Source organism: Cariama cristata, unplaced genomic scaffold (assembly GCF_000690535.1).
Source record: "Cariama cristata isolate BGI_N322 unplaced genomic scaffold, ASM69053v1 scaffold2842, whole genome shotgun sequence".
Lineage (NCBI taxonomy): Eukaryota > Metazoa > Chordata > Aves > Cariamiformes > Cariamidae > Cariama > Cariama cristata.
The window spans coordinates 1-10,144 of NW_009605320.1; the positions used below are offsets into that span (position 1 = coordinate 1).

At 36.5% G+C, this 10,144-nt stretch overlaps 1 protein-coding gene across 1 annotated transcript in view; it reads left to right on the forward strand.

Annotated features, from left to right (window-relative positions):
* Positions 1-132: 132 nt before the first annotated feature.
* Positions 133-10,144, forward strand: part of LOC104158287 (kinesin-like protein KIF20B) — a gene marked incomplete at its 5' end in the record, with an annotated part of 14,583 nt that continues 4,571 nt past the window's right edge. The window contains 8 exons of the mRNA XM_009695893.1: positions 133-255; positions 729-786; positions 1,402-1,527; positions 1,793-1,929; positions 2,934-3,089; positions 4,131-4,307; positions 4,872-5,036; positions 8,176-8,379. Coding sequence (XP_009694195.1) covers positions 133-255; positions 729-786; positions 1,402-1,527; positions 1,793-1,929; positions 2,934-3,089; positions 4,131-4,307; positions 4,872-5,036; positions 8,176-8,379 — 1,146 coding nt within the window. The remainder of the gene's footprint in view (positions 256-728; positions 787-1,401; positions 1,528-1,792; positions 1,930-2,933; positions 3,090-4,130; positions 4,308-4,871; positions 5,037-8,175; positions 8,380-10,144) is intronic.

Genomic DNA, 10,144 nt, shown 5'->3' on the forward strand with positions numbered 1-10,144 from the left:
CTGGCAAACCAGAACAGATGCTTGCAAAAGTTTTGCTCTTAAAGTATTTGATTATTTAGATAACTTACAGAAATTGTAAAAGGCTTATAACTAAACGTTAGCTTTGCTTACTGTATTTGTACATTGGTACAGGTGTGTACAATGCGATCTGAGGAGAAATCCCTGAGGAACAAAGTTAATGAACTTCAGAAAATTAAAAACCAGCTTAGTGAAGAATTAGAGATCAAACAGCGCACAATCCTGCAACTTAAAAAGGTATTTTATTTTTTAAAATTTTACTTGCTCTTAATTTCAAGTAATCCATTCATGAGAAGTTTTCTAAGCAACAGGAGAAAGCTTACAGAAATTGGTTAAAAATAAGAGCAGTCAGCTGAAATTAGTTTTAATGGATGAAGGGAAGATGTTTAAAGAACTGCTCACTGCCGGACACTGTCATGTTGTTTTAAACAGAGTAATCTGCCTAGTAAATACACACTTAATATCTGTGGATATTCTGGTTAGTGACACTTAGATATGTTATTAGTAATGTCTTCCTCTAAACACTTTTTCATCAGCTTGAATGCTCCTTTACACTATATGGAAAAGCTTATTTATTCTGGACTGTTTGTCTTTAATGCTTCATTCTGAGCTTTAATAAGTACTGAATAAAAACCTGCTAATTTCTAGCATGTGTACTTGTTTCTTTGATCATGTTGTCTTTAATTTGCTTTCAATGTGATATTTAGGAGCAGTTTAATAATGAGAAGCTGGAAGAAGTCTCCAAACAGTATGAGAAAACACGTAAAGGTCAGAAAAAGCTGGTTTTGGTGTGCTTTTTTTTTTTTGGTGTGGAATGGCAACATAATGAGTTGTCATGTTGTTAAAAAATTTGGAGAGTCTTGTGTATTTATATTTAACACACTGAGAAACTCCAACCTGGACATTAAAATGTTACAGTCCAGAATTAATTTTTATTGAATCATTATTAGCAGGTATACTTGAAAGCAAAGAAACGGTCTCCAAATAAGAAATATAAGCCCCAGAGAAAGTGTGGATTTGCTGTATCTGTGTTAACTTATTAAATGTTGGTATTGATTTGCCATTTTAACAAAATCAAACACTGAAACATGAACTAGCAAAACAACAGTTTCTGCAGGTTTAATAAACATTTAGCAGTTGAACAATGGTTAGTTTCTCAAGTAATGCAAGCCATAGTCTGACTGATATTAACATTGAAATGCTCAACTAAATCAAGCTGATGACAATCACTTAATTTTGGATAGTTCAGTAGAGATGCTGTATTTCTTTCTAATAGAGCTTTTTATCTCAGAATGTGGAAATGACTTGTAACGAAGGCACTTTGGGAGAGAACGTTGGGAACTAGGAGGGGGCTCATCTGTAAATTTATTTTCAAATCTTCAGATCTGTGTGCAAAGGAAAAAATAATTGAAGATATGCGGATGACATTAGAAGAACAAGAACAGACACAGGTTGAACAAGATCAAGTGCTTGAAGCCAAATTAGAAGAGACCAACAGATTAGTTTTGGGTAATGTCTCCATGGAAAGGGAGCAGGGAGGCAAAGTTGTTTTGGATGTATTGTGACAGCTGCTTTAAATTTCTGTTTTTATTTGCTGACTGTTAATTAGTCATTAATTTTACATAGTACATAACAAACTTCTAACAGTTAAAGGCCTCTGTTCCTTTGTGGTCATAGCTGATAAATCCAAGTAACTTCAGTAGAAGGATGTGAACACAGGCAAATATGTATTTGAAACTATGTATTATGTAACCTTATTTTGTGTACTGACTAGAACTGGAGACATGGAAGCAGAAATACAGAGAGCTGAATAACCAGAGTGATAATGACTGGCAGCAAAAGATGAGCAAATATGAGGAGAAAAACATCAATGAAAATGAGGAATTAATAAAGCTGCAAAAAGAACTGAAGGTAAAATATGGTGATGTAATTCATACTTAGTTTTAAAGCCGTAGCTTTCATTTAGGAGTCTAAATTTCTTTGTGTCACTATCTTCAAGAGCTAGGGTGTGATATGGCAAGCTATTACATGGGTAAAAGAAACCTTCTCTAAAAGTGGCAGTGCAGCAAAGTCTAGATGCAGTGTCTTTGTAATGTACGGCATCACTTGCTCTCCATATGGCGTGCACCCTTCGCTACGTTACACTACCATGGACAGTGCCTCTGTAGATGGGCTTCTCTTACAGTTGTCTTAACCAATCCAACTCCTGATATCTGTTCCAAACCTCTTTTCTGTCAGTTGCTTGACCAACTGAATCAAACTCTTTTAAGATCTTGTACTTGCTGTATGACCTGTAAAGCCCTTCCTGTTAGGCTGAGGATTTACCTCAAATTCTCCTGGGATTAGAAAGTAGACTTTTTTCCAAGCAGCTTTTCAGATACCTTCCGTCTTGTGTGGGAGAATGTCTGACAAGATTCGTTTGTGATAGAAAAGGAGACAAAGTTGCTATGTGTTGAAGTGATGTTCTTAGGTATGCACTATCTCTGCCTACCACTCAAACTGTACTGCATTCTTTGCCTTTCAGTCTTGAGGCAGAAGTAAGTTTTCTAACATGTCCTGTAAGGCAGCATAAAGGATTGGGAATTTGTAAGTTAAAAGGGTCTCTTTACCATTACTTTTGGTGTAACTTTTATAGTGTTTGTGACTACCCAGTGTGTTTTTAGAGGAAAAAAATTCTGTTCCATGAAGACATGCTAGTCTGAATAAGAACTGGTGAAAATGGTTCTTTTTTTTTTCAATAGAGAAGAACAAATGAGAAGGTAATACTTGCACTTGGGAATATGCTGGCGTAAAAACTGTGCTAGTATTTCTGTTGCCATTAAATGGATTTGTTTCAAAAAGGTAATCTGGATTTTAAGATTTTTTTTTTTAATTAATGTCTACCTATGCTTTTATTTCTGATTTCATTAAAATAGGAAAATGAGGCTAAGTATCAAACTGATAGAAAGAAGTGGCTGGAGGAAAAAATGAGACTCATAAGTCAAGTAAAAGAAACTGAGAGTCATTGCAACAGAGAAATGAGAAAATTTGAGGAGGACAGAGAACGTCACATAAAGCAACAAGCAGAAATTGTAAGTGACTGGGGGTCTCAGCAGAGTCCTCTAGTGTAAGTCTTCAGTACAGAACAAATCTCATGCCAAGTGTTAACAGTGTGGGCACTTGAGGGTAGCTGGCCTTTGTCAAAATCCCCTCACTTTATCACGTGGCAAAGCCTAGATGACATCATCTCAATATGAAAAGGGAAGAACAGGAGGGTGACAAAATGAGAAAGGTTAGTACACAGTGGAAGTTAATGTGCCTGTTCCTTTCTATGCTGTCACCATCACCACAGCACTATTAATTCTTCAAACTTCACAGTGTGTAAAACACTAACAGGTAACCTACACTGAAATGAAATATTACTTAATGAAGCTAAGAAAACATACTTTGAAAAACAAGATTTGTTACTTGACTTTTCTTTAAAAAAAACAAAACCTATGAGGCTTTAGAAGGAAGAGAAAAAGCAAGTAGAGTCTGACCAAAAAAAAGCGTCTTTCCAGATACAGAGTAAAAATACCTGTTTAAAATGCTAGTGGTTTTGCTCCCATATTGCTTTCAAAGTAAAGTGACTGACAGTTAATAACAAGGTGGATACCTTGCCTGTTCACTGGACTGCATCAAAGTTGTAATTTCTTAAGCGTATGAAATTATTATATGAATCTGTACATTATAAACCTATATTTGCATCTAGAAGTAGTTAGAAATTAATTTCTGGACCTGCAGTCAGTACAGGAGGATGTTAGGAGCTTAGGACCACTTTTACTTTATCTGTACCTTTGCTTGCCTGACTTGTTAGTGATAAATCGCAGAGCGAGCAAACAGGAGTGGTGGTTCTTACCAAAAATTCCCTTCACAAAGAGTGTAAATATAGATGCAGATTTTCTAAATGAAGTATGGTTTGCTTTTGCATGTTTGTAGTGAAACTAGTTCTGTGTGAGCTTTTTAAGATCTACATAGAATTTCAAGTTTACTAAGGCCATAAAATAGTACTATGTGAAACCAAACTATCAGAACACTTCAGATAGAATCGAACACTACTTCTACACACTAACCTTTTTTTTTCCTCGTCTTAGGAAAGACTTGCTGCACAGTTGGTAGAAAAGGACAGCAATCTTCAAAAGTGGCGTGAGGAAAGAGATAGATTAGTAGACACTTTGGAAGTACAGCTCAAGACTCTGGCTTTTAACACCATGCAAAAAGATAAAGAAATAGCGGAACTGAAACAGGCTGCACTAAAGGATTCAGGAAAGGTCATCTATCTCTGTCTCTTGTTCCTCTGAATTTTTTTTCCTGTTATCCATGCTTGCTTTTTGCATTTTGGCTCTATTTTTCATTCTTAAATGCTGTCATATTGAAACCATTTGCAGCTAATTTAAAAACAAAACTGCATTTATGTTAGAAACTGAATTTGTAATGGTAACTGAAGTTTCAAAACAGTAGTTCAAATAAACACTCAAGTCTATTTAATCCTTTGATTGCAAAGTTGGACTGGAGATCTGAAACAACTATCACATTTGCTGCCTTTTTCACAGCACCGAGGACTTAATGAACATATGGGAGATGAACTTCTTAACTCTACAAAACTAGAGCAAAATAAAAAAATTTGCATTGCGTATTCCCAGGCTGTTATATGACTTTTCACTTTAAATAGTGGCCAAGCACATCTGAAATTATTGGCTTTTTGTTGGATAGCTGACTCTTTTAGCCTGCAATTCTAAAACTGATGCTACTAAGTAATCACAATGATGATTGTTTATACGTTACTTTCTTTCACCAATCCTGCAATTTGTGGTAATTTTTGCTATGTTTATTAGGATAAGGAAACTGATATAGAAGAACTAAGAAAACAGCTGATTGAGAAAGATGACTTTATAAAGGAGTTGAAACAACGTATTAACCATGAAAGTCTTCAGTCTTTGGCAGAAGTACCTGTACCTGAAGAAGGACAAGATAAAATAGATCAGTCTGTAAGCAAAGGGGTATGTTTGTTATATTTATAGAAAGTGTGTATTAATTATATGTTAACTTTTTATTTTGTTGTTTTCTCAGTATGTATTTCAGCAATGTTGGGAAACTCCCGAAAGTTACTTTTCATAGTTCTTTGTACTTTAGCTGTATCTTCAGTTCTGAGTTCTTGTTTATTCTTTCTCTCCCCCTCTTTCATGCTCGCTTTCAGAAAGAAAGTACTTTAGTTAATAGAATACTACCTCTGCCTACATTATAGAACTTATATACCTGAGGGAAAAACTAGTTAACTAATCCAGGTTCTAAAGATTTGAAGTCATAATATTTGTAGTGTGATCTCAGTTTGGTTATATCAGTGTTAAGGGGAATTTCAGCTCAAACAACTTTCATGGTATCACCTGTAGTGTGGTAATAGAGATGATTCTGTAACTAGAGCTGCCAGCCTGTATGGGGATTCACAAGAACTAGCTAGCTAGTTCACTAGAACCTGCTAGCTACAGGGTTATAGAGAAGTATTGTTGTGAATGATTGGTGCTGAAGTATTTACCTCAAGGCAGTAGCAACAATACTTGATGTTATGAATAAGGGAGGGTGCTAACAGGATTATTGTGAGAAACTGTTATGGTAATGTTGAAGTGAATGGGGTAAAGTTTTTTTGGGAAGTCAAATAATGCTTAAGAAAGACATAATGGAGATAAAGAAGAAAAATGAAAGTGATCAAGGCAGTATGTATCTCTGGCGTTGTGAGAAGAGGCTTAGAAGCTGGCACACTGATTAGGAGAAGTTAAGGCCACCGGAGGGTTTTGGGGCTGAGTTTTACAAAATCATGGTTGTGGTGCGTAAACAAAAGGCAGAACTGTCCTTCCTAAAATCCTGCAGGAACTGGGCAGCCCTTGATGAAACTAATAGGAGATAATTTTAAAACAGTTAAAATAACATATTCCTATATGATATTCCTAGATGAAGCAGCTAGTGATGCTCTGGAGGTGGTGGAAAAGGATACTGTCAGTGGGGATTAGAAAAATTTTTAGTAGAAGTCCATAAATGTGTTCCTAAATGGATACTCTAAGGATTAGGCAGAGGTGTACCCTCTGACACCTCTAATGCAACAACTGAGAGTGCTGGGAGAGTATGGAGGGAACAGATAACAAGGTGGACAGGATCACACATGCTATCCTAAACAGCATCTCCCTTTGCTGCTCTTGGAGGCAGAATATCGAACTAGGTGGACTGTTGGTGAAACCCAGCAGGGCACATCTTATGATGGCATTGTAAACAGATATTACTGACTTAAGCTTGTGTGGTCTTTCAGCACAGGTGTTCTTTAGCTGTCTGTGCTTGAGCTTTTACATTGTAACTTTAGAAAACTCAAAATATTTTGAGGTTTATAGTCTAGCATAATCTTTACTCATTCTAAATATTTAAGTTTATGGAAAAACAAAGCAAGACTAATCCTTTAACTGGGCAAAGTATTCCAGTAATATATGATGGAGTTAAAGAGAATTATTCATTATCTCAGTGTTCTAGCAGTGCCTTTTCATTAAGTGAGGTTGGTAGAAAACTTTTTAAACTTGAAAATTTTATGCAGTTGTATGGATTTTGCTAAATGCAGAATAGGGAAGAAAATGTGACCTGTTGCCTGAACAATTCTAAAACTTTATTCTTCAGATTCCTTTCTTGATGATCAAATTGCCTGATTTTATTGGCTTTTGGTAGAAATAAAAGCAGTGTAATATAATCATGTGAATAATTATATCTGACTTCAACTGTGTGTTCTTGGAAATTTATCTCTCGCTGACACTTATGAAGTGGCTGATTATTAGATAAGTCACTTGAAATACAAATAAATATAAATCCTTTTAAATGGATAAGCAATAGCAGGGAAAACTGGATTTCCTTTCCTCCACTGTAGGATTCCTGTGTGTAGCTTTGTTAGCTAATGACACTAACCACTCCTGTGTAACTCTTTGATTGCTGACTCTCATGAAGTAGCAGTTATAAACAAAAATGTTTTTGTTAGCACTACTGCATTTCCAAGGATGGAGTTGGCTATTATTCCCACTTGGAATCCCAGCAGAGCCTGTTGAAGAAGGTGACTACCTTTTGGCTTTCCCTGAGCTTTGAACATTTTTCTTTTTGAGAGGAGGAGGGTACCTTTCAGGGTGAACCAGCACAAGAAGCAATAGCAGCTGGTCTGTTTGGGACCCTACTAGCAGCAGTAGTGCCAGTCACCTGTGAGTTCTCACCACTGCCAATCCCAGCAGCCTATATTCCAGGTTTCATTCCAACACTGAATTCACTTTTATATGCTAGCCAGCAGCTGAACTGCTGCCACAGACATACAGGAGCTGGGGAGATCACAGCTCTGACTTTCTTGCTGGTTTTGATAAGAAAAACAGGGTTGGGTGGGTGGTTGAAAGTTAGTGCTGCTGGTGAAGAAGAATTGTGCAAACTGACCTTTCCATTCCACTCTCACTGTGAAGTTCTTGTGGTTTGAGTGTAAGCAGGTATCAGACAAGGTCTTCAGCTTGCAGGCAGTGGTGCTGCCTGAATGCTTGCTCTTTCTCCAAAGAACAGATAGTGATGTAGAAGTCTCTCATAGGTTGAATTTGGCTTGTAGCTTGCCCCTTGGACCTTGTTACCTACACAATTAACTTCTCTAGTATAGAAGGGGAAGGGAAAGATCCCTAAAGATAAGCTAGAGAAAAATTATACTTCTCTCTCAGAAGCTCCTATTACTGCCTAGCTCCTAAGAAGCAGCAAAGTTAAGATGAAAAAAATCATGTCAATTTTACTACTGCTAGCTGTGAAAACTGTGACTCCTAACAACTGAAAACAGCTGTCTCTACCCTTGAGGAAAATGACTTGGAAACAAAGTATCAGGCCGAGTTCTGCAAGGAAAACTTAAGTTCTGTGATCATAGATAGAAATGTTAACTTTTTTCTAAAATTTTTTTGTTAAATTTTAAATAAGAGTTAAAACTCTGCTATAGTTGAAGTAGATTTCTTTGTTTCTATTATAAGTGTTCTAAAAGCTAACAGCTGGAAAATGAAATGTTTACTTTGCAGTTCACTGGGGAGGGATATGTATTATAGTTATTTAACTCGTAGTTATTTTAAAGCTTGTTTTCTTAAAATTTCCCTATGCTTGCAGGACTATTCAGAAATTGCCCTTGACTCTTCAGAAGTGTCCACAGAAAATGGAAAAACTAGTCGATTCCCAAAACCAGAAATGGAAATCCAATTCACACCTCTGCAGCCAAATAAGATGGAGGTGAAGCACCAGGGCAGCCCCTTACCAGTTACAGTTAAAATGCTTAAGCCAAGAAAGAAGAGGAAGAGTGAAGAGATGGATGAGGTATGATCTAGACCAACCTACAAAATATGTTGTGCAGTTTTTCAATGTGTTACTCTGATCGTTTGTTAAAATCCTACCCTTATCTTTTGATTCTCTCTGAGATCCTAAGGATATATCTAGGGTACATTTTAAACCTCTGCCTGCCCCCCACCCCCCCAGTGGTGAATCTCTGGCCTATGTTGAATAAGGTCATAGACTTCAATTTATCCAGCCTCTGGCCCCTTGTCCCTGATTTGCACTTTATCTTTTACATTTCTCTCTCCCTGCTGGTACCATTTGCTCCTGTCTCTAGCTCTGATCTGTGGGATTACAGGCCAGTTCTGTACAATTTTTTCTTTTGGTTTAGGCAACCATTGGTATCAGTTATAGTCTATTCTAACAGGCGATAACAAGTTAAGCCCCTGGATTTAATCAATGCATTTCAGAGTTTCAAGACCACTTCCATGGACCATTTCTCCAGCCTGTGTTTTCGTTGGTATTCTTCTACTTAGAGGGACTATACAGAACTTATTGTACCGGTATCTGAACCTCCCTGTTTTCTGTAGACCTTAGTTTCTCTTTAATTCCTGCAGTCATGCTTGGTTGCATGCTCCAACCTTCTTAATGCACTGTGGTGTTTACATGTGAGACTAAGGCTTCACAGCAGTTCAAGATGGTAAAAATCTTCACTGCTCCTGCCCTGAACTTCGTGTTCCTTTCCTCTGCCTTTTATCAGCATTAAACCCCCCCCAGATATCTCTAAGACACTTGCAAAGGCTGTGAAATCCTGAGATCACATTGTGGTGGTACTTACATACCTGTAGTCCTACCTGTGGGGGTTATGAATCTCTATACTTCTTGATACAGACTTTTGTTGCTGACAGGTGAGTATGAGGGAGATGAAGTGTGAATGATTTGGCTAGGTGGTAAGTGATCTCTTTCAGTGAGTGAGCTTGTCTCAGATGGGGAGTGAAGTGTATGATGCTTCTCTAGCATTTCTCATTCAAACATTCCCAAGTGATATTTTTTTAATCTCTTAGTAAAATAATTAAGGGAAATAATCACTTCAGTGATTAGTGTTCAATGATACTTCAATAAAACCTTTTTGTTAAACTTGGGTTGGAAAAGTAACTGTTGAAATCTGTGTAAGTTAATTCTTCTGGAATTCAAGACTTCATTCAAGGATAATGTCCAGAATTGATTTAAATTTCTTGTCTCTTGAACCAATTTTCTTCAAGAGTGGTATTCCTCAGGCTGCTGGAAAAGTAGGTGTAAAAATAACCACCCTTCTGAAGGTGCTGAAAAGTACTGAACCTTATTTACAGATGAATATATTTCATCTAACATAGTTATCCATGTATTTAGAGAAGACTGTTTTACCAATCCATTTAAATAACATTTAGCCAAGTAACTTTTCAACAACATGGAACTAAATGTAAAGGTACTTTATTGCTGTGCTGTTTTATTCACCTGAATGTTTGTCTTAGATATTATTTTTGTTACATATGCCAAACAGGAATAGATTGTAAAATGATTCAGTAACTCTAACTGTCACAAATTTACTGAAGACACAATTTGTTTTTCAAATTTCTTAAAACCAAGCAGCACATTATCAGCATTGAATTTAAGGATTGATGGGAAACCTGTAGTGCTAAAATAACCATGTACTGCTCATCTCAAATTTTTAAAAAATAAAACAAAAAAGCCTTGTTTTTTTAGAAACAAACAAAATCGAATCTTATGTAGACACTCTTGTCTAATTAAAGAAAGAACAAAATCCTCTTTC